The sequence below is a fragment of the Rhamphochromis longiceps genome, linkage group LG16, assembly GCF_057381845.1.
Source record: "Rhamphochromis longiceps isolate RC_006_pf linkage group LG16, R_longiceps_female_GT1.1, whole genome shotgun sequence".
In the NCBI taxonomy this organism is placed as follows: Eukaryota; Metazoa; Chordata; class Actinopteri; order Cichliformes; family Cichlidae; genus Rhamphochromis; species Rhamphochromis longiceps.
Window position 1 is genome coordinate 39,934,246 of NC_140572.1, and position 23,625 is coordinate 39,957,870.

Genomic DNA, 23,625 nt, shown 5'->3' on the forward strand with positions numbered 1-23,625 from the left:
TAATAATAATAATAATAATAATAATAATAATAATAATAATAATAATAATAGTTTGTGGGGATAGGTTAATTGATGAATCCAAATTGCCCATAGGTGTGAATGTGGGAGTGAATGGTTGTCTGTCCCTGTGTGTCAGCCCTGCGACAGACTAGCGACCTGTCCAGGGTGTACCCCGCCTCTCGCCCTATGACCGCTGGGATAGGCTCCAGCGCCCCCGTGACAAGCCGAAGCGAATGGATGGATGGAATAATAATCATAATCATAATTGTTTTATTTAACAAAGCGCCTTTCGAAGCACTCAAGGACACTGTACACAAGCAATAACAACAGCAAACATAACAATTTACAAGATAATAAGGATAAAACATTGAACAAATAAATAAAATAAATGAAAGTAGCAGGATGGAAACATTTATGTAGAAGTTTGAGTCTGGACTTAAAAAGAGGGAGGGAAGTGATGTTTCTTATCTCAGGAGGAAGGGATGATGGGGGGCAGAGCAGCAGAAAGCCTTGCGCCCCACGGTGGCTAGCCCGGGGGAAGGGACGGTGATCTGAACCAGAGCGGTATGAAGGCGAGAGATGATGGGTAGCCTTGAATGTGCACAAAAGTATCTTGAAATTGATGCGGTATTTAACCAGAAGCCAGTGAAGCTGCTGCAGAGCAGGGCTGGTGGTGGTCAGAGGGCCCAGTGGCGCCAGTGTCCGGCAGCCTCGCCTCTGTCAGTGCGCCCCAGGGTGGCTGTGGCTGCTTCACTGGCTTCTGGTCACATCACCAGTGTGTGAATGTGTGTGTGAATGGGTGGATGACTGAATATGTAAATCAATCAATCAATCAATCTTTATTTATAAAGCACTTTTCATACAGAAAAAATGTAGCACAAAGTGCTTTACATAGTTAAAAGCAGCCCACCCCACCCTCCAACTCACTCCCCACACTTTGGAGTGTGTAAAGCGCTTTGGGGTCCTTAGGGACTAGTAAAGCGCTATATAAATACAGGCCATTTACCATAGAAAGAGTCCTGGTGATGATACGAGCAGCAGAGTTCTGGACACGCTGAAGCTGATGGATAGATTTTTGACTACGACCAAAAAGAAGAGAGTTGCTGTAATCGATCCGGGAAGTGACCGGGCTATGAACAAGGATGGCAGCGGCATGTGGGGCGAGAAAAGGACGGAGACGATTAAGGTTACGGAGTTGGAAATATGCGGACTGAGAGACGTTACTGATGTGGGAGCTAAAAGATCGAGTACCATCGCCGATGACACGCAGACTTTTCACACATGGAGAAACGGAGACTGTAACAGAAAAGCTGTTAGTTGTGGACAGTGTTTGTTTAGTGCCGACCAGGAGGATTTGTTACTGTTGAGTTTGAGAAAATTGGAAGAGAACCATGAATTTAGTTCAGCTAAGCAGAGGGTGAGAGAGGACGGGGGAGAGCAGAATCAGGTTTAGTGGACAGATACAGCTGGGTGTCATCGGCATAGCAGTGAAATGTGTCCAAGCGGAAGAAGCTAGATAATGAAACGAAGGGGCCCCAGGACAGATCCCTGCACGCCTGCAACCAGAGGAAAGGGCTGAGAAGTGAAGGATTTAAGTCGAATAAACTGAGTGCGATTTAAAGCTAGTGGGATATGGGAGAGACCGATGGAGGCGAGCCTACTGAGGAGTATCAAAGGCAGCAGTGAGATCGAGGAGAATAAGAATGGAGAGTAAACCAGAGTCAGCTTCCATGAGAAGATCAGTGAGTATTTTTATTAGTTTCAGTGCTGTGGGAGGGACGAACACCAGACTGGAACTGTTCATGCAGATTATTATTAGTGAAGTATGAGTGGAGTTGTGCGGCGACTGTCTTTTCAAGAAGTTTTGATAGAAATGGTCAATTGGAGACGGAAATGATCAAAATTACTGGGATCCTGTTTTTTTTTTCAGTATTGGGGTGATCACCACAGCTTTGGGAACAGCTCCAGTGGTAGTGAGGAGCAGATGAGAGCAGATATGAGGGGAAGCAGAGAGGGTAGACAGGCTTTGACCCAAACGGTAGGAACGGGGTCCAGGTAGAAGCTTTTGACTTACAGCTGAGATCTGAGATATCAGTGACAGAGGGAAGCTGGAAAACAGAAAAACAGTGTGATGGGAGAGGAAGTACAAAGGAAGAGCTACAGGCAACTTCAGACGGCAGGACTTGGTGTGTTTTGAGGATTTTCTCAGAGAAAAATAACAGAGAGAGTCGCAAAAGGACGATGAGTAAAGGTGAGCAGGGAGAGGATCTGGTGCTCTAACAGTTAAACAGTGAAAACAGCATCTGAGGGGAATCTTCGTTCGAACAAATGATGGTCGAGTAGTGCAGATTTAGTTTGGCTGATGCATTCCTTATAATGCAAAACATGATTATTAATTCAAGCACATGTAATATGTTTAGAAACTACCAGGAACACAAAATGACCTCGACCTGCTGAGAAACATTTGTTTATTTAATGGAGATGAAAGAATCTGAGGCCTTTGTGCAGATAAGGCGACACTCGAGGGTCAGAGTCACAGATAAGAGCCGCATGTTTATCTCCCAGATATTTTTAGCTGCAGCCTCTGCAGAACCAGAGAAACATCAAACATCACAAAGACAACTTGTCCTCATCTGCAAAACAAAACTCGTGTCTTTTCTTCATAATCCAAACTGGGATTCAGATTTTGAAATTCTTTTAAAACTCAGCTTTGTTGCTCAGAGACAGGAACAAATCAGAGCCCGGCGACCGTAAACGTGTCCTGATGGCGATTGTTTAAAATCAGACGTGTGACAGACTCAGTGCAGGTCTGTTTGTGCCTGAAGAAAACCTGTTTCCACTAAAAGGTCCCATCTCACATTTTAAATCACACTAAAGAAGGTTTGTATGCTCGGATTTTCTAACCAAAGAGAAAAGTTTCCAAATCTGGAGTGAAAATGTTACAAATGTGAGAACAGAAATACAAAACATATAAGCAAAGCTTTCTTATCACAAAGATAGTATTTCATTAATGCTGTCTGTGTGATCACAACAGAAACTATGAAATCATTTCTTTTTGCACCGACTCGGTTTTTTGCAGGAAATCGCTAAAATTCTCAAGGCTTAATAAAAGTAACGCTCTGTTATTTTTTAGTGTTTTACTGGATCCACACTAACTTTCTTTATTTCTGTCGTCCCATTTCTTTTCCTTCTTCTTTTGTGGTGAAGCAGAAGTTTTATGAGTGAGAAACATTTTGTTAAAAAGGAGGAAAAGCTCTGTGAGCGGTTTCTCCGGTGTGGAGCGAGTTACAGGAGAGGCGGGCGCTGCTGTGGTCAGACTCACCCGGTCGCTGGCCTCCATCCTCTGCCCTCCCAGGAACCACTCCACCGCGATGCCCTCGTATGACAGCTCGCACTCAAAGATGGCCGTCTCTCCAGCCATCACCGTCACGTCCTTCAGAGGATGGACCAGCGTGATGGACCGAGCTGAGGGTAAAGACATGGTTAGCTCCTTCAACAAATGAACCGGCGTGCACTTGCTGGAGATCTTGTGGTCTGGTTCGTGTTTCAGGTTACTGCTCCTCCAATCAGAGAGCAGCCTGCCTTCAGATAAAGACTGAAGTGGTGAAAATAACCACAGGCCCTGATTGGCTGAACACTTACAGAGACGTGCGACACCCGTGTGTGACAGAAACCAGGGCTGCTGTTTGTGTGTGCTTCAGCCAAACGGCACGGAGCTTCCTCCGTGTCAGAGATGTTTTGTCCATCGTTTAAAAAATAAGGGCTAAAATGACCTCTGACCTTTGACTCTGAGCTGGGCGCTGGATCTGGCGTTGGCTGCAGAGAAGTCAACGGGTCCTGCCATGTCCATGCAGACGTTGTAGAGGATCAGTAGGTGTCTGGTTCCTTCCTCCTTAATCTCAACATCCTGAGGTAAACACGAGCACATGAAAGTCAGCTGAAAGCATCTCTGTGGCGATGAATATGAAACCGACTGCCAGGCGGGTCACTGCAGACTCACAGCTGACTGATGAAGAGCTTCTCCCTTCAGCTTCCAGTTTCCATGGACATCCTCCTCAGAAATCTCAGTCTCAAACTTGGCTGTTTCTGTCTCCGTGACCTCCACACTGTACAGCGGACGGGCAACTTTGATATCCCGCTCTGCAAAAGGACAGAAATCACTATAAAAACCAGCAACATCTTCACCCGTGGAGCGCCTGTTTGTTAAAGCAGTCAAATTTAACTTCGCCAATGATGAGGCTCTAATCTACAAAGCTGAGGATCCACCAAGAAACCCAACCGGTGCTCCTCTCCAACGTTTCTACAGAGAGAGATAAATGCTGACAAAGCTCTGACAGCCTGGTGACCTCTGTGCTTATCAGAACAAAACATCATTTATGTTCACGTCAAAGGTCTTCAAACAGCTGAACTGTAACTAACAAAGCACATATCCAGATACGACGGCTACAGATGCCAAATGATCCGTTTATTACCGTCTCAGCTCGTTACCAAACACTTTGGTTTCTGTTTGTCAGGTCAAAGGTCAGACTGATTGTATTTACATGGACTTTTACCAACAGCTGAAAACTGAACGTGTTCAGAGATTTTCAGAGAAGCAGCATGCATAAAGCATGAGAGCTGGGACAGATCCATGGTTTACCTTCAATGTTGAGCTTAGCTGTGGTTTTGTCCGAGCCGCAGTCGCAGGTGTACTCTCCGATGTTGGCCTTCTCTGCCTTCCTCACCATCAGGATGCGCTTCTTGCCATCGGTGACAATGGCGATGTTCTTGGAGGGGGTGATCTCCTTCCCATCCTTAAACCATTTCACATCAGCTACAGCCTTGCTCAGCTCGCAGACCAGCTTCACCTCATCCCTCTCCACTGCTGTGTAGTTCTGCAGCTTAGTGGTGAAGTAGGCGTCACCCTCTGTGTGGGGAAACGTATGTTCATTATGAAAATCAGGCGTTAGAGAAGCGTGTCTGAATCAGTCTGACAGGATGAACTCTTGGATGTTGGTGGGTGTGGCTTGCTGTCACCTGCTCTGTTTGCTTTGTTTACACCTGTTTTCTTTTTCTTTTTCTTTTAAATCAGAATGAGTTGTGATTGCTTTAATGTTTGTTCTTTCTAAAGTCCTGTCATCTGGTCCTATGTTTTTATGTCATTTGTTTCAATGTGCTTTAGAAAGGAGGCACTGACCAATGACAGTGAGCATGGCGGTCATGCTCTTGTCCATGGCCTCTACTTTGATCATGGACGTGTCGTCGATGATGACTTCCTTGAAGGCCAGCGTGTGAACCTTCGCCTGTGCCGACATGTGAACAACTTTGCTGGGATGAAGTCGGACGTCGTTCTTGTACCAGACCACCGGGATCTTGTCATGTGACAGCTCCACGCTGAATTCAGCTGTTTCACGCTCCTTTACTGTCACATCCTTGATTGCTTTGACAAACTCTAGGCGAATACCTGCCACAGGAAGACATCAGACATTGGTACATTTAACTTTGAGTAGAAGCAGAACACAGCAGATTTGTATTTGTGACTCACAAACAAACAAAAATGAGCACCAGCGCTGTGTTCAAAGTACAGATGGACCGATCCGATATTACGTATCGGTCCGATACTGACCTAAATTACTGGATCGGATATCGGAGAGAAATAAAAAATGTAATCCGATCCATTAAATATCAAAAAAACACCTCACAAAACGTGTGACACTGGGCTGTAACCGTAGCACGTTGGAGCAGCTTGCTACCAAACCGGCATTTCATCTCCGAGGAAGTGATCCCAGAGAGAAGTAAAGCAAGTGTGTAAGTTCATCTCTGAATGTTTGTAAAGCATTCCTGCGTTAAGCTTAACAACCGATATATGGAGCGACTGCCTCTTCTTGGTGCTACTTCAATCATGAAACTGATCAATGATCAGCTGATCAGCTTTTCTGTCGTGAGTCCGTGTCTCTAGTTTGTTTTTGGCCCACTTTGCACCAGAAAGAGGAAACCAGCGGCTGAACAACAGCAGCACGTTTAAGCTTGATCAGCTGTTGTTAGAATGTATTTAATATTACTTTCTACACCAGGATCTTTTTCTACGTAGCTGACGGCTGTAACTGTGCAGGGGCGGATCTAGCAAAGTTTAGCCAGGGGGGCCGATAGGGCATTAACAGGGAAAAGGGGGCACAAAGACATACTTTTCTTTCTTATTCTCATTTAAAATGTCGAGCTTTTAATAAATAATTATCTGACACCCAAAGTTTTAATTTGATGTAAAATGAATAGAAGTCAATTACTGTATATAGTAACTATTAAGTCTAATATATATACCCTAGTAAGCTATAGTACTTTTTCCTTTGGGAAGGTACCATCTGTGCAGTTCTGTTGAAGAAAGATGTTGAATCTATTTAATTATTCTTGAAAAATAATTTATTTCTGTGCATTTTTTTCACACTGCATCAAATTAAAGTTGATTACGTCGATTAAGCATCATGAGGTGGAGCGTGAGGGGTGGTTCCCTATTTTTTTTTTTTTTTGCTGGGAGTTTGCAGCCCTGTTAGTCAGGTTGCTTAATATTTACGCTAAGTTGTCTTTAAAACACCAGAATAGGGAGGATGGAGCAGGTTTAAGTTTATTAGCTTGATCAGTATTGCTGAACTATGAAATATTTTGGGTGCAGTGCATTTTTTGCATAAAGGTATAACAGAATAGCTTTAGTGTTTTTTTTAACTTGAGTATGAACTTATACAAAAAGCAGCAAGATATTAAAAAAACAGTTTTATTGATTAAAAAACACTATATCGGATTCATATCGTATTGGCAGATATCCAAATTTATGATATCGGTATCGGACATGAAAAAGTGGTATCGTGCCATCTCTAGTTCAAAGTGAACCGAACCAGAAGACAAAGCAGAGGTAAAAATCTGCCAAACTGGATTCATCTGGAGAAGGTTTGGACAGAAGTGTTTATTTGGCGAATTTAAAACTGTAATAATTTGATCTAAATGTGAACATATGATTATAATGTGCCCTGACTCTCTGAAGGTTTCACTGGTGCCAAAGGAGTTTAAAAAAAATGAATACAACCACGACGTTACCTTGTATAACCAGTTTGCCCGTCGTCCTCTTGTCCTCGGCCTCAAACATGTACTTTGCCTCGTCATCGTAGGCGGCCGATCGGATCACCAGGACGTACAAATTTCCCTCCTGGATCACCTCGTACTTTTCATCGCTCTGCAGCTCCTGTGAGCCTTTGAGCCAACGGAAAGTCTTTGGAGTTCTCGACACCTCGACCTCGAACCTCACATCATCCTTCTCATAGACCTGAACATCAGTCATGGGTGTGAGGAAGTTCAGCGGGAGTTCTGAAGAAAAACAGTGAGAAAAACAGAAAAACTTAGGCTCCTAGTTGAATTTAGATAATCATAATTATCAGTATAGTTCATTTTAGAGGATTCCTGTCGTCATAACGAGCCCCAAACTGTGACAGTAACCAACACAGAGTAAAAGTATTGACGTTTTTATATATGGTGTCTTTGTTCAGTGGAGATGAAGTCTGATGAGAAGTCAGACCTGAGAAGGTGAAGCTCAGACGGAGGTTTGATTGAACTGCTGCGATCCCCCGCTGGCTTATTCTATGAGACGCTCTCATTTTTAGTTTCACATTTTTAGGTTACAATGATTTAAAATGTTTTTTATAAAATATGATGAGGTCAGTGGGCTGGTTTACCTTTGACCTTGAGGTTAGCGGCGCACTTGGCATTAGCAGCAGAGTACGCCACCTCGCCGGTCATGGACACTTTGCAGTTGTAGAGGATCAGCGTGTGCTTGCCTCCTTCCTCGATGATGTCCACATCCTGTTAAACAAAGACGTAAACAGTCTGATAAACTGGCTTCATGTTATGGAGAGCGCTGCCAATGAGGCGCTTGTGATGAAGCACTCACAGAGGACGGACTGAGCACTGCTCCGTTCAGCTTCCACTGTCCGTGGATGTCGTCCTCAGAGATCTCCACTTCGAAACGAGCCGTTTCTCCATCAAACAACTCCACGCCATAAATCGGCCGGACGACTTTGATGTCGCGTGCTTTTGGGGAAAAGGGTCATGATATGAAAATGCAGTTTGTTTTGCTTCTGGAAGAAAGGACTGATTTTACAGCTAAACAACAAAAAATGGAAGAACTGGAAACTATCAGTTTCAGTTTGTTCCCTCGGATTTCTCATTTTAATCCAAAGTTCTTTTTTATTTTGATTTAAAGAAAGTAAATCCATCATCTGTCCTCATACACAGTCTCGGCGGCCTCGGTCAGTCGCTAGGGGAAAATGTGGATTCTGGTTGCCGAGTGATTTTTGGGTCACGTTGCCATGGTTTCCTGCAGTTCCCATGGAAGACGCTGACTCGGCTGCAAACTCGCCCACAGCTCACCATGAAAAGTTAAAAAAAACTGGAAACTGTGAACGCTCGCCTTCAAAGTTTTTATTTTTCATTCATTTTTAAAGTTGTGGGGATTTCAGCAGTGAGGCACAACTTTTAAATGCTCTTTGCATCTCTTTCTGAGGTTTTACTGCTGCTCAGTGAGCGTTTGCAGAGAAGCTGCTGTCTTTAATGTGAACTGCAGGCATCGATGTGTCATTCCCAGACCGGTGTGGAGATGTGCATTTTTAGAGACGTGAGGTTGCTACGGGGTCGCTCACTAGGCTGACGAGGCCTGGACCTCCCTTCGGAGTCATGTTTCCTTGTGCAGTGAAAGGCTTGAACATTTAACGTTTTACGGGTTTATTTTGACCTAGCAACCTGTAAATCTTAGACAGCTTTACGATTAATTTATGATTCAACTGATTTTTATGTTTAAAAGAATTTAGGCAATCATGTCACCGTGCTTACCTTCAATATTGATGTTGGCTGACGTCTTGTCTGTTCCACAGTCACATACATATTTGCCTTTGTCGCTCAGTTCCACTTTCTTCAGGACCAGAGACCTGCGCGTGCCCTCTGACCTCATGATGACCATCTTGGAGGCGATGATTTCCTTCTCTTCGTGGTACCAAAGCACCGGGACGTCTTTGCTCAGTTCACAGTCCAGGGTCACCTCTTCTTTCTCGGTGGCTGAGTAATCCTGTAGCTTCACCACAAAGATGGGGTCGCCCTCTGGAGCAGACAGGAAGTTTTGGTTTATTACAAATAATTTGTAGATTTTCATAATTTTTCTCTGTGAAGAGCAGTCTTGTAATGCAGTATACAATATGACAATGCAAAAAGTGAGTCATGTAAGTCACGCTACTGTGAAACAGAAGTGAAAAGGAAACGAGGGAGCGCAGTTACCTACGACCGTCAGCTTGGCCATGGAGTAAATGCCTTTAGCCTCTGCCTTAATTTGGCAGGTATCATCTAGACTCAGCGTCCTCATTTCTAGAGTGTGTCTCTTTCCTTCCACGTGAATCAGAACCGTTCGGCTCACGTGGAGTTTGACTTCGTTTCGGTACCAGACCACTGGCACGTCCTCATGAGACAGCTCGAGATCAAAGCGTGCCGCGTTACCTTCTTTGACCGTTTGGTCCTGAAGCGGCTGGACAAAACTCAGCCTCATGCCTGGAATACATCGAGTCAGCGCAGACAGACATTGGCCACTGAGCGAGCTCACAGAGGAAACATGAACAACATGAAGCGTGGCGCTTCTCTTTGCCACTTACCCTCCACCATCAGCTGAGCCGTTGATTTCTGACCCAACGCTTCGATCGTGTACTGAGCCTCGTCATCAAACTCACAGCTGTTTATGATCAGCATGTGCTTCTTTCCGTCATCAATTATTTCATATTTAGGGCTTGGAGTGACAATCTCTGTCCCCCTGAACCATATGACCTTTGACACGTCCTTAGTGATGGTGCACTCAAACTTAGCCTGCTTCTTTTCAGGCACAGAAAGGTCCTTGAGCGGGTCAACAAAGCCCATTTCGATTTCTGAGAGGTGCGAACGATTTGGCAATTAATAACAGAAACAAAGACACAACCACAGCTTCTCTTACCGTGTTTGCTCTGCAACAGTTTTCCATGACCAACAAAATGCAGCAGGTTACAACAGGGGAATTTTTGTCTTTGGTAAATCCGTACCTTTGACGGTGAGCATAGCGCTGGTGACGGCGTTCAGAGCCTGGTATGTCACTTCACCAGCCTGATCCAGCTGCACGTTTTTCAGTGTGAGGAAACGTTTTTTGCCCTCAGCTTTAATGTCACAGGTCTGCAAAACAAAGAGGCATGAGTGCTACTTCCCTATTCACATTTCTATAAACCCTACTAAATTTACTACAGCACAGAAGTATATGATCCTCTCATTTGTGGTTTCGAGTGGCCTGAGTCCTGCGACGAGCTCACGTTTAGCTGCTATCTCACTAGCTGGGCCCACGTCCTCATTTTAGGTTTGACAGCACATTAGTAGGTAAAGGTGACGCTTGGACATGAACTGAGCTGCGGTTTGGGGAAGGCCTCAAAGAGCCGACGGCTCCTGGCAGATCCCCGTGCACTAAATAGAAGTGAAGACTTGAAAAGCGGAGGGAGGGTGGGGCACGGAAACGAGAAGGAACAGCTTGGTGAACTGGGGGAACCTATATAGATGAGAACTGGACGGAGCATGTTTGGAGGCGTGGTGCCGCTCCTGAAATTCAGATATTTATCTCCAATAATTTACTCTGAGACAAAGCATTGTTAAATATCTTACCGGAGATCTAGTCAACACCTGGCCTTTCAGCTTCCATTCACCGGCCACATCGTCCTCTGATATCTCAGAGTCAAAGTTGGCCTCTTCCTTCTCAACCACCTCCACACTGGAGAGTGGCTTCAGGATCTCAGCCTCACGCTCTGAAAGCACCCAAAGAAAGTTAGAGTTAGAAATCTTTGCGATTGGAAAAGCGTGGTCCTCATGCTTCCCCAACGTGGATACACCAACCTCCAAGTGTCAGCTTGGCTGTATATCTGCGATCCTCCACCTGGATGGTGTAGTCTGATACATCATCAGGCTGGCAGTTATTGATGCTGAGCGTCATGTCCTTTCCATCTTTATTGATCTCGACCTTGTCAGAGGGAGTAAGCTCGTTTTCTCCTTTGAACCACTTCCAGTTGGGCGTGTCCTTGAACAGCTCACACTTGAAGGTGGCCTTTGCCTTTGGTTTCACATGCTGGTCTCTCAGAGGCTTCACCAGCCAGTCTTTGATGATTTCTGAGGAGGAAGGGTTCACATTATATTTGTTCCTACAGTGGAAAACTGCTCAACAAGACACACTCTTATGCCTCAGTCACACTAAGGAAATATGACAACGACTTCTGTGTAACTAGGGAAAATCTTTGGTTCACTGGATTGGTAGATTGGCTGCAAGAGAGCTTGAGTGTGCAGACTGACGCCGTCCTAGTGCAGCTTTATTGCCATCTTGATGCATCAAGGTCATATTAAAGATGGCGACGGATTCCCGTCTTTGAGCAGCCATCTTTGCCAGAACAATGAGACTGCACACCGTCACAGTAATTTTGGTTGTGCCATGGTCTGTTTTCTTTGGTGCAGCATAAGGCAACTCAAACAGGGATCAACTTAGGCCTTAACCCTCCTGCCTTCTTGGGACCTTTTTGTGCCACTGCTATGTGTTAAATGGCTGCCATTTCCACTGTGTTCAGTGGAATATAACCAAACTTGTCACAGGATAGTTTTTACCTGTCAATGTTAATATTCCAGTGTGAATTCCTTAAATCAGCCTAAAATGGCTGAGCAGCAGAAATCCCCACACCCATCACCCTGGGGACCATTTTCTGCCCATTGACTTCCATTATAAACGCTATTTTTCAACCCCAAATTATCATCATATGATTTTATTTTTTCTTCTTTTCTTGGATGTCAATGAAGACTCAGGGCCTTGAAGTTTTAATTTTTAAATTGCAAAAAAAAAGCAAAAAAAATAATGGCAGGTCAAAATGTATGTTGGTGCCAATCTTTGGTCCATCTAAAGGCCTACTTATAATGACAATCACATATTACTTCAACTGGTTTTTTGTGGAAATATTTAGTTTCGTTTTTTGGTTTTTGGGGCTTATAACACAGGGCGCTCATGTAATAACACTGGGATTTGAAGGGTTAAAACAACGAAAATATAATTAAAACTTTACATGAATATTTCAGGGAGAAGTAGTTTTACAAGGTTGGCTAATTTAAAGTGGAATAAAATATGGATATATGGTCTTTTTATGGCGTGGCTGAGAATGGTCCCTAGGGTGATGGGTGTGAGTTTTTTAAAGGATGGCAGGAGGGTTAAATGGTGCATAAATACAAGCTCTACTGTTCATAGTCGCTGCCCTTCATATTGGTTTTTAACTGCTGGGGGACAGTTTCAGCCTGGGACCAATCCAGCTTGTAGGTGGACTCACCCTGAACGATGGACGGCACAATGACTGTATTTATCTTGTTTCATTGCTACCATGCTCTGCAGACTTCTTACCAATAACTTTGACGTTAGTTGTAGTCTTGACGTCCTCCTGTCCATCGACCTCACAGGTGTAGGCGCCGCCATCTTCATCGGTGGAGTTCTGGATGGTCACAGCATGCTGCATGCCAATTACATTAACGGCCACTTTTCCAGCCTTTGTTTTCAGAACCTGACCGTTACGTTTCCAAATGACGTCCCGTTCTTTGTTCAGCTCACAGGTGAGGTACATTGGCTGACCCTTAATGCATGTTGTCTCTGGTTCCAGTTCCTTCAACCATTTCACAGGCAGCTCTGTGGGAAAAAGGTGATTAAAAGTGTTTTCATGAATGTCAAATAAGTTTTTAAAAATTGATGTTGGATTAAAACAATCGTTTACCTTCAACAATTAACTTGGCTGTGCATGTTATTTCCTTGCCCGCATTCTTAGCCACACACGTGTATTCTCCAGTGTCAGATAGTTGCACATCAATAATGTGCAACTTGCGATCTTTGCCATCAGATGTAAACTTGTGCTTGGGGCTCTCACGCAAGTTGCTGTCATCTTTCATCCACGAAGTGATGGCCGTGGAAGGCGAGACCTCGCACTCAAACACCGCGGAGGAGCCGATGGACTCAGCTTCCTGCAGCACAATGTCCTTAAGCTTCTTAATGAACTTCAGCTGGACAGGTTTGAGCTTGAATCCTCCAAATGGGTCCTCGGGAGGTGATGGGCCTTTTCCACCTGGCTTTAGACCCCGGCCCCTGCCTCCTTCACCAGGAGATGGAGTTTGTCTCGCTGCAACATCAGACACAAAAACTCCTCTTGTTGATTCAGATGTTGGGGCAAGTGACGAATTAGACAGCAGCTTACTTTGAAACTGTGAGCTACCTACTGTGACTTAAACCTACTGTGAAGAATAAACATATTCGACACAAACAACGAATCCCACAGGACAAAAACGCTTTAGATTTATGCTCACGACGATACACAGACACAGCTGTCAGTCAGAAACGAGCTTTGAACTCAAAATTAAAATTGTAACATAAAATATATTTTTGGTTTTGTTCTAAAGACACACACAAAAAAACAACTTTGGCTTTACAAGTGTGTATGAAGCAAATGAAAGTGCCGAATGGTTTGTGCTGATGAGATCTAATGTTAGTGAGCTCTCACCCCCAAATCCTCGACCTCGGCCTTTCGCGGGCTCTTCTGTTGGTTTTCCATCTGAGCAAGAAAGAGTAGGACAAGTTTTAAGCTTCACTGCAAGAGCTCATCCTAGTCTCCAACACAAACCAAGATAAAGATGTTAACAAAACTAACAGCCAAGATTCAAGATCGTATCCAGATCACAGCTGAACATCAAATTACACACATGTAAAAAAAAAAAGTTCAGTGACGAGGATGAAGGTGAGATGGAAACGGAAAAACTGTTGCAGTGAATAATAAAAACAGTGATGAAGATGAGCATCGAATGACTGATGACACAACTGAGGACGGATTTAAGATGATGACCACTTAAAAACATCACAAAGGATGGATGGGCAATGAGCAGACAGACAAACAGATGAACAAATATATAATGTAACGTAAAATTGGATGTAATGAAGATTAGATGAATCGTCTGAAATGGGATGAGGCGATTCCAGAGTCATCAGCTGGACGAGTTCACCGGCCTTCACCTCACCTCTCTTGGCGCCGGGCATGCCTGGAGTCTCCAGCGCCCCATCCACCCCTTCACCTTCCCAGTCTTCCGGTGGAACCAGCTCCCAGTCCCAGACCTCCTCATCTTCGTCGGCTACCATTTTTTCACCCTCCTCTTCACATACCTCCTCCTCTGGCTGGGTTGTCACCCGCTTCATCTCCACAGCTCCAGGAGAGATCTCCTTCACCAGAGGGATCCGCCCTGTATCAGGCCTTTCTGAGGGCCCCTCTGGTGAGGGCTTCTTGGGCACCTTTTTGAGGGTCACGGTTTCAGTGGAGTCTTTTGGCGAAACAGTCTTGGGAATCCTTTTGACTTTTTCACCACTTGGCTTCTTCTCGATGGGAATTTGCTCCACTTCACTTGGCTTTATTTTCTCTATCTTGGGTGATGGGGTCTTTTTTAGTTCAACCTTCTTCAGCTGCTCAATAGGTTTGAGGGGCTTTTCCTCTTCAGGCTTATCTTGACTTATCTTGGCTTTGGGTGAAGGAGTCTTTTTGATTTCTGGACTTTTCTTCAGGATATCGGTTTGCTTTGGAGGACTCGGTCTCTCTTCTTCTTTCTGACTTGGAGGACTGGGCTTCTCAGCTGGTTTCTCCTTCTCCTGAGGTGTTTCGTTGTCTTTTTTAGGCGTTACAGTCTTTTCAGCTTTCTTAAGTTGTTCCTTCGGCTCTTTAGTTGCTTGACTGGGTACCTTTGTGTCCAAAGGCTTCTTCTTCTCTTCTGATGCTTTTTCTGGCTTTTCTTCAGGCTTGGTGATTTTAGTGAATGGTTTCAACACAACCTGCTCTTTCTCTTTATCAGGTGTAGAAATAATTTTAGGTTTTCTGCGGAGCTTTTCGGCCGCTGTAGTTTCTACATCTTTGGGTACTTGATCAACCTTTTTCTTATGTGGGATTTCCTTTTGGTCTTTGTTGATATGTGGAGATGCATTGTCATTCATCAGTGGAGCATCGTCATCATCTTTCTGGTGTTTTACAGCAGCAGCAGGTTGATCTCTTCGTGGCAGCTCACCTCTCATGTAAGGACTCCGCTCAGTATCTGTTTTTGCCTCAGCTTCTGTCTCAGCCTTCGGAGGTTCAGCTGCTTCTTGTTTTTGGGGTTTTTGAAATGGCTTCAGTGTAACTACTTCCTGGTCCTCGTCCTTCTTTGGTAATTTTTTTATTTTCTTTTTATTTAAATCTGACTCTGGTTCCTCTTCTTTTGGTGCTTTTGGGGCTCTTACCCATCTTGATTTCTCATCTTCTGCCTCCAGTTTTTCAGGTTCCTCTGCAAAGCTGAGTTCAGATGTCTCTTCAGCTGCTGTGAAAACTCGTTCCTTTCTCTCAACTGTTACTAACTCTCGATCCTCTCTATCACGAAGTTTCTGGACTGTTAATTCTGCATCATAATGCCTTGTCACTTCAACTTTATGAGTTATGACTTCCTTTTCAGGCTCCTTTGGTTTAGGTGGCACCTTTTTTAGTTTGATTGCTTGTAATTCAGCATCTTGTTTCCCAAATGTTTCAAATGGTTTTAGTTTCACTGATTCTTTTTGCTCATCTGCTTTTGGCAATTTAGTTATTTTCTTCTTTGCGACATGCGGCTCCTCCGGTGCCTCGTCTTTCTGAGGTTTTAAGGTTCTTGTCCATTTGCCAGGTTCTGGTTTTTGCACAACTGTAAGGCTTTCCATTTCCTCAAAATGGCTTAACTCAATAGTTTCCTCATCTGCAGTGAATACTCGTTCAGTTCTACCAAGTGTGATTATCTCTCGATCGTCTCTGTCATGAAGCCCATGAACTGCTAGCTCTGGATCGTGATGCCTCGTCACTTCTGCCTTATGAGTTACGACTTGTTTCTCTGGCTCTGGAGGTTTCACTGGAACCTTCTTCAGCTTAATGACCTCTGGTTCTGGTTCTTTCTCTTTCGGTATTCTGGTGAACTTACTCTTCAGCTTAGGTGATTCGGGTGTTTTTGCCTCCTGAACAGGAATCTTACCCTTTTGCTTAAGAGACGGCACTGTGGTTTGGGCAGCAAATGCACCTTTTATAATATCACCATAATAACACAGAAAATAATAAAATATTTTCTACAGTATAACACAGAATCACACTTACACATGTAGATGAAACTAAAATATCCTAAAAGGCTACAAAAAATTGAAGCAGGTTGTGCTTTGTTTCTTTGAAATAAAAAGGTTTTGCATACCTTTTGTTGGTCCAGGTGCTGACACTGGTTCCTTGTCTGCAAAAAATTATATAAAATCATTATAAGTACAAACAATGCAAACAGAGTTAGACAAAAGGCTCAGTCAAAGCCAAAGATGGTTCATTTGTTTGAGGCATGCAGCTGTGTTTGGGGTTGTTTTACTGCTTTGAGCTTTCAGCAGAATACTTTGCAGAAATAGAGACAGTGAGCTTTAAGAAGAAGCAGGAAGTTCATCAGCTGTTTAACACGTTTTATTACTGCAAACATGATGCCCCCAGATGTTTAAACATCCTTTATAAGGTCATTTGGCTTCATTCAGCAAATTGTGTTAATATTAAAGAAGTGAATTGGATCAAAGTGTGGTAGTGGACTGTTGTGTATAGAAACAGACCAACAGATGTAAACAGGAAACACATTTTAAAAGAAAAGGTAAATATGTTTGGTATGAAGATTGAAGCTGTGCCATTAAAAATGCTTCAAAGTAGAAGACAAACATAAGAGAGGAGCATACATGAAAGAACAGATGTTACCTTCAGGCGGCGAGATTTCCTTTGATACAGGAGCTGGTTCAGCCTTTACGGCTGGTGCAGGAGCTTCCTTCTCCAACGATGCAACTTCAGCTACAAGAACGCCAACATGATTAAATCACTGGCAAAGATCTGGTCAACAAGCAACAACCAACTGACAAACAGATGAACGAAACGTATAAAACTACAGAATTCACTGTTGTTAAGACCCAACAGATTTCTCAAAGGCAGGACAAACAGAACAGTCAGTAAGATTAATGATAAGCAGTGGAAACTACCTGCGGGGGGACCCACTCTCTCTGCTGTTGGCTTGGTTGTTGGTGGAGGCACCTTCTTTTCCTCAGGAGGAGACACTTAGAAGTACAAAATATCAACGGTTACGACCAAGAGAGAAGACACGAAAGTAGCAACAAATTGGAACAGACAGAGAACAATATAAAGATGTTAAGATGGAAGAAAAGTTTACATGGGCAACAAAGATAACAGTAACTCAAACAGAAACAGAATAAGACAACATGGAGAATTTTTTATAATAACAAACAGAGGTGTAACAGAAGTACCTGCAGGAGGAGCAACTTTGGCTGCAGGAGCAGCAGGAGCCGAAGGCTTCGGCGCTGGAGAAGATGGTTTCTTTTCCTCTGAAGGAAATAATAATAGAAGATGCCAAGATCATGACCAAGATTGCCATGTGGTCAGTAGAGACACCAGAGAGGACTAACAACAGTCAGCCAGTGAAGTTAAAGCAAACATGAGGCGATTGTCACCCACCAAATGAAACCAAACAGAAAGACAACATTTACAACAATAACAAAAGTGAGCGAAGAAACTACCTGCAGGAGGAGCAACTTTCTGTACAGGAGCAGGGGGAGCAGGAGGTGAAGGCTTTGGTGCTGGTGCAGATGGTTTCTTCTCCTCTCGGGGAGATTCTTTAAGAATACAAGATGCCAAGGTCACGACAAACTGACTCACAGTAAGTACATAAAACAAAAAATAAACATGGAAATCTGAAGATGACTTAGACAGAAGGGACAAACAAATAGAGATGAAGATTAGAAAAAGTTTGGCCCATTAAGATTCAGCAAAGATGAAGAACAAACTGAACAGGCTACCTGCAGGGGGAGCCCCCTTCTGCTCACGAGGAGGAGTAGGTGAAGGCTTTGGTGCTGGGAGAGATGGTTTCTTCTCCTCAGGAGGAGGCACTTTAGGAATACAAGATGTCAAGGTCACAACCGAGACAGCAGCACAGTCAGCCAAGACTAGACACAGATATTTCAGGCACATTTCTGCAAACATCATAAACAGGCTGAAACAGCGACAGAGATAAAGATGTGGATGAAGGCTGAAGAATGAAGATGATGAATGAAAACAAAATCCCAGCAGTAAAAGAGGTTAACAGACCAAGACTGCCTCAAATCGTCATTAAAAAGATCAGCTTAATATGGACTAAGGTTTTCTTGTTAACCACGATGAGTACAAGATATTAGTGAAAGTAAAGTTTAAGAGAGGCGATCGTGGAGCCTGTGTGGCTCAGATACCTGTATCAAGAGCCTGTTGGTCAGTCTTCTGTGTTGGCTTCTTTGCTTTCTTGTCATCTGCTCTTGTTGGTGTAGCTTCAGTTGCAGAGTTGTTTGCTTCCTCAGAAACTCTCAAAGATGGAGAGATTTGCTGAACTTGAGATGTTTTTACTGGAGCAGGCACAGAAGGAATAGGTTTCTTGACAGGAGTGTCTTCTTCAAGGGACAGATCTTCTATTAGGCCAAAAACTGCCTCAGAGAGTGTAGGGGAGCTGTGTTTGGTTGGCAGAACAGACTTCTTTGCTGGAGAAATGTCTTCCTCCGAACAGCGTCTCTCCTCGGGTGAAGGAATCTGATCTGTAACAAAACGTGATCCATCCCTACTTTGTTTAATCGATGCATCTTCTGATAGAAGACTTGGCTTGTCCAGAGGTAGAATATCTTCATCACATACATTTATGGAAGTTTTAGGAGTTTTCACCATGTCTTGACTTGAAGATACCATTGTAGGAGAAACTGCTGCAGGGTGAGAAAGAGTGGTTTGGGGAACATCTGCTTTACCTTCAACAGACCCATCTTGCTTCAAACAAATTACTTCTGTAAGAGCTCTCGGCTTCTTTGATGTGGTGACCTTTTTAGACTTAAGTTCCTCTATTGCAGAGTCTTGAATTTCTTCATGATATAATGATTCAGTAACTCTTGTCTGTAAATACGCAGTAGGAAGGCCAGCCTCTTCGGCCTGCTCTTTCTTCTTGTAAGCCTCTTTTTCTGATGTAACACCAACATCAGGAGAAGAAACCTTTTTCTGCAAAAGATGAGACATTTCAGGTGGAGGTGCAACATCTTGTTCTGCAGGAGAATGGGCAGACCCCTTTAGAGTTGGAGAAGCAGACCACTGAGACATTTCTTTCTCTATTTTCTCAGGTTTGTAAGGTCCAGTCCACTCCAGTTGTTCAGCCTCATAATCTGTTTTCCATTGCTCTATAATCTCTACCTGACGATCTTCTCTGTATGATACAGAAACCACCTCCTTTGTCTTTTCAATTTGTTCCATTATCTCAGTTTTCAAAATGGTTTCTTCTCTTGCAGTTGACTCGTTGACTCCTTCTTCATATGTGTCGACTTCCTGTTTCCTGTAGTCAGCTTCTGTAAGGGAAGTCCTTTCTTCAACACCTTTTTCTGCAGGACACTCCTTTCTGCCTTCAACCTCAGCTGTTGGCTTCAGATGAGTCTTCAGAGGAACTGGGATAAATTTTAAGATATTACCCAAGATTGAAGAAATGCACCATGGAGCGGTGGCCAAGAAGAAAACACGACACATACACACCACCAAGACACAAAAATACAAACTTTAGTGTGGTACATATTCAACTACGACCCTTATTTTACAACTATTTTAAAAGTATTATGAATTTCTACCTCTCTGCTGAGGGATTTCTATGGCCTTTGGCTTGTCTTCTACTTTTCCAGAAGCAACGATCTCATCTGATTATAGAAGCAAACGTATCTAGTCATGTTCTAAGGAATTCATAAAAATGCTGAATATCCACGGGGAACCTTTCAAAGTCAAAGCATACCTTTGACTGGTGTACTCGCCTCCAGCTGTGGTTTAGCTAGAGCTGTTGGTATCCCCCTTTGTTTGACTGTTTGGATGACTGATATGAAGTAACAAACAGTGAACAGTCAACACACAAATCATAACAAAGTCTTTGAAGAAAGCTTACGGCATTTCAACAAGGCCAACTTATTGTGTTAATAGGTCAAGATGAGTTACTAGTAAGTGGTTATAAGACCAACCAAATGGTATTGACAGACATATCTACCTTCAGACTTTTTGGCCTGCGGTTGTTGTATTGGTGTTTCCAAATGTTGTGGTTCTGCTGACACTTCTAGATCTTTCACTGGCTCTGCTGATCGTTCTATAACCTGTGCTGTTGGAACTTTCTGTGGTTCTACCACAGCTGTTTTTGCTACTTCTGGAACTTTCTTCAGTGTTTCTGGAACTGGTTCTTCAGGAAGCTTCTTTGGTTCCTTGGGAGGCTTTTTAGGTGCTTCAGGAACCTTCTTTGGTTCTTCAGGAACCTTTTTTGTTTTTTCAGGAACCTTCTTTGGTTCTTCAGGAACCTTTTTTGGTTCTTCAGGAACCTTCTTTGGTTCTTCAGGAAGCTTCCTCGGTTCCTCTGTAGCCTTCTTTGCCGCTTCAGGAACCTTCTTTGGTGCTTCAGGAACCTTCTTTGGTTCTTCAGGAAGCTTCCTTGGTTCCTCTGTAGCCTTCTTTGTTGCTTCAGGAACCTTCTTTGGTGCTTCAGCAACCTTCTTTGGTGCTTCAGGAACCTTCTTTGGTGCTTCAGGAACCTTCTTTGGTGCTTCAGCAACCTTCTTTGGTGCTTCAGGAACCTTCTTTGGTGCTTCAGCAACCTTCTTTGTTGCTTCAGGAACCTTCTTTGGTGCTTCAGGAACCTTCTTTGGTGCTTCAGGAACCTCAGGAGCCTTGATTTTTTCTGGAGTTTCCAGGTCCCTTGGTTCAGTTACTTCCTGCTGATGTTTATCAGCCAGCAAATATGGTTTTCTTGGAGGTTCGTGTATCTTTGATTCTAAAGCAACTTAAAAGAAGATTTATTTAATATTTAATTTTTTTTTTTTAATACCAAAAATTTGTAGTCACACTCTAACGAGTGCTTAGCATGCTGAAAGATATTCATGTAAGATATTTCAGAAAAGCAAAAGTTATACTAACAAGTATAAAAGAAACCGGCACAACACAGCAGCTTTTCAACAAACTCTTTGTAGTACCTTTAACTGGGACATCTTCAACTTTTTGTGGAGTAACTTTGGGTGCAGATGGTTGAGGTACAGGTTGTTCTGGTCTTGGTGTTTCTTGCACTTAAGAGAAGATTGTGTATTTTTTTATCCAACAGCTAACAATTAAGATTCATATGGAATCAAAGATACATTCTTAATGAGTGAAGTCAAAGTAGGAAAGATGATATTAGAGAAAAAGAAGCAACACGACTTTGGTTAACAATCTATACCTTCAGTTGGAAGATGTTCCAATGATGGAGAAGCAAGGACTGCACTTGGGTGAAGTACAGGTTCTTCTGACTTTGGTGGTTTTGGTACTTTAAAGGAAAAAATGCATACAGTGTATATGTTCAGTAACCTTCTGGTAACCACAGTGGCGTCAACACTCTATCGAGTGCTTAGAGAAAGACACAGTCACAGTACATTAAATACACAGCTGAGCCTTGTTTGTTGTAAAGAGAGTTAGTGTCACACATGAAAAACATGTCCCTTCATTACCTTTTAATAATGGATTGGATTTATATAGCGCACAATTCCACTATTTATTCACTCTCACACACTGGTGGAGGCAGCTACAGTTGTAGCCACAGCTGCCCTGGGGCAGACTGACAGAAGTGAGGCTGCCATATCGCTCCATCGGCCCCTCTGGCCAACACCAGTAGGCGGTAGGTGAAGTGTCTTGCCCAAGGACACAACGACCAGGACAGAGAGAGCTGGGGGATCGAACCGGCAACTTTCCGGTTACAGATGAGCTTCCCAACCCTCTGAACCACGGTTTTGTTCTGCTAGCGTCAGTCTTTGTTGAAGTAATCATTGTAGAGACTGGCTGAATTGTGGCTTCTGCTAGTTTGTCTACAGCTGGCACTTTGCACAGCATTTATATATCAAAATTTGTTAGATTTGTTATTTATACACCAAAGCAATGTCTTTTTTAAAGGCTATATTCAAACACTCCAAACACCACGTGTGGTCCACACTATAGACAGTGTTAATGCTTAAAGATCAAGAGGTTAGCAGCAAAGGACATCCATGACATATATGAACATGTTAAGAAGTGCACACTTAGGTCACAGCAACATGAAACAAAACTAGAAGAACTTGGGATGTAATGACTTTCCATTTGAACATCAGAAAAACAAAGTGTTCATTACATTACCTTTTGGTTTTAAGGCCTCTGGCGTTTTCTTAGTGGGGACAGCTTTTGGTTCTTGGAGCTCAGGCTTAATTTGAGCCACTTCAGGCTTAGGTACCACTGGTTTCACGGGTTCCACTTCAGGCTTAGGCACCACTGGTTTCACGGGTTTCACTTCAGGTTCTGAATGAACCAGTTTTGGTGTTGCTGGTTTGGGTGGGTAAGGTTCAGGTTGGGTGAAGACTACTGGTTCTTCAAGGTTAACAGAGAAATATTACCATCATTTAACACAGGAACCACAGAGTTGTAAGAGCTTGGGGCAAAGAGGAGACACATAAAACCTGACAGCAAGAACTCAATGCTATTTACGCATTGTAAGAAAGCAAGAAAATACTTCACACAACAATTAAAGAGACAAAAAAAGCCTAAAAAATACTCATTAAATCTGAAAGAGCTTGAGAGCATAATTGTGAATAGTTTGAATTTCATATTCATGCTAAAATTGGTGAGTTTGTGCTACAAAAACCTGACTAAAGTTTTAAATATAGTGTATGTATCCAATATAATATATCATGAGATTTCCTGAAGTTTGTGTAAAAGTATGATGCTTTCTGGTAAAGATTTGTAATTCGCATCATTTACATAAACAGTTGAGAACGTGAGCCAATAAAGACCCACAAGCACATAAAATAAGACATTTTTAGTGACTCACTGCATCATGAACATTACCTTCTGGAGCTGGACGTTCCTCTCTCTGAGGTGGAGCAGGGGCTTCAGGCTGTAGCTTCTTTGCTTCAGGTACTTTAAAACATCATCATTCATTTCAATTTCTCACCACATTAAACTGAACATCAAGGTTTCTTTCTTATTATTAATTTAGGAAAAAAATAAAGAATGGAAATAAAAAAGAAAAGATGTGACATACCAACAAGACAAACACCACACGAAGAAGAATATAAAGAACAGACATTTGTAGATACCTTTGACCAGAGGTGGAGGCGGAGCTTCAGGCTCAGAGGGTTTCTCCTCTGGCATCCTGTGAATCTCAGGAACTTGAAAGATCAAGAAAGGTCACATTAAAACTACTTCAGCAAAGCTCTACCGTCTACTCTGCCAGATCTACTGCATGGAAAGCTCCAGTGAAGGTTAATAAGAGCATGAAGGCAAGAACAGAATAACTGCAGAGAGATGAGACAAAAACATGACAAAAACAGGTAACATGCAGGATCATAGAAGTAACACCTGAGGAGAAGAACAGCTTCTGTAAGCAGCAGTTGGTGTTTGAAGCATTTAAGTGGAATTTAAGTGGGCAGACAAACATAACAGTCAGCTGATTGGCAGCGCCTCATTATATTTC

General features: G+C 43.1%; 1 protein-coding gene across 17 annotated transcripts in view; it reads right to left on the reverse strand.

The window, feature by feature from the left end:
- Positions 1 to 23,625, reverse strand: part of LOC146651703 (titin-like) — a 175,950-nt gene that overhangs the window by 97,106 nt on the left and 55,219 nt on the right. For 6 of the 17 annotated variants that reach the window (XM_085384056.1, XM_085384059.1, XM_085384070.1 and 3 more), the window contains 27 exons: positions 23,249 to 23,320; positions 22,998 to 23,069; positions 22,293 to 22,520; positions 21,367 to 21,453; positions 21,128 to 21,217; positions 20,158 to 20,937; positions 17,930 to 18,019; positions 17,651 to 17,746; positions 17,381 to 17,458; positions 17,099 to 17,173; positions 16,824 to 16,913; positions 16,294 to 16,329; positions 13,581 to 13,631; positions 12,804 to 13,202; positions 12,440 to 12,718; positions 10,906 to 11,175; positions 10,678 to 10,817; positions 10,074 to 10,200; positions 8,851 to 9,114; positions 7,913 to 8,052; positions 7,698 to 7,824; positions 7,066 to 7,332; positions 5,177 to 5,443; positions 4,640 to 4,906; positions 4,001 to 4,140; positions 3,781 to 3,907; positions 3,323 to 3,465 (listed from right to left, as the gene is read on the reverse strand). In XM_085384056.1, coding sequence (XP_085240182.1) covers positions 3,323 to 3,465; positions 3,781 to 3,907; positions 4,001 to 4,140; positions 4,640 to 4,906; positions 5,177 to 5,443; positions 7,066 to 7,332; positions 7,698 to 7,824; positions 7,913 to 8,052; positions 8,851 to 9,114; positions 10,074 to 10,200; positions 10,678 to 10,817; positions 10,906 to 11,175; positions 12,440 to 12,718; positions 12,804 to 13,202; positions 13,581 to 13,631; positions 16,294 to 16,329; positions 16,824 to 16,913; positions 17,099 to 17,173; positions 17,381 to 17,458; positions 17,651 to 17,746; positions 17,930 to 18,019; positions 20,158 to 20,937; positions 21,128 to 21,217; positions 21,367 to 21,453; positions 22,293 to 22,520; positions 22,998 to 23,069; positions 23,249 to 23,320 — 4,802 coding nt within the window. Of the gene's footprint in view, positions 1 to 3,322; positions 3,466 to 3,780; positions 3,908 to 4,000; positions 4,141 to 4,639; positions 4,907 to 5,176; positions 5,444 to 7,065; positions 7,333 to 7,697; positions 7,825 to 7,912; positions 8,053 to 8,850; positions 9,115 to 9,288; positions 9,556 to 9,656; positions 9,924 to 10,073; positions 10,201 to 10,677; positions 10,818 to 10,905; positions 11,176 to 12,439; positions 12,719 to 12,803; positions 13,203 to 13,580; positions 13,632 to 14,091; positions 16,105 to 16,293; positions 16,330 to 16,823; positions 16,914 to 17,098; positions 17,174 to 17,380; positions 17,459 to 17,650; positions 17,747 to 17,929; positions 18,020 to 18,355; positions 19,853 to 19,911; positions 19,990 to 20,157; positions 20,938 to 21,127; positions 21,218 to 21,366; positions 21,454 to 22,292; positions 22,521 to 22,997; positions 23,070 to 23,248; positions 23,321 to 23,625 lie in introns of those variants that run through there. The other 11 variants (XM_085384069.1, XM_085384068.1, XM_085384072.1 and 8 more) reach the window with 10 other exon arrangements.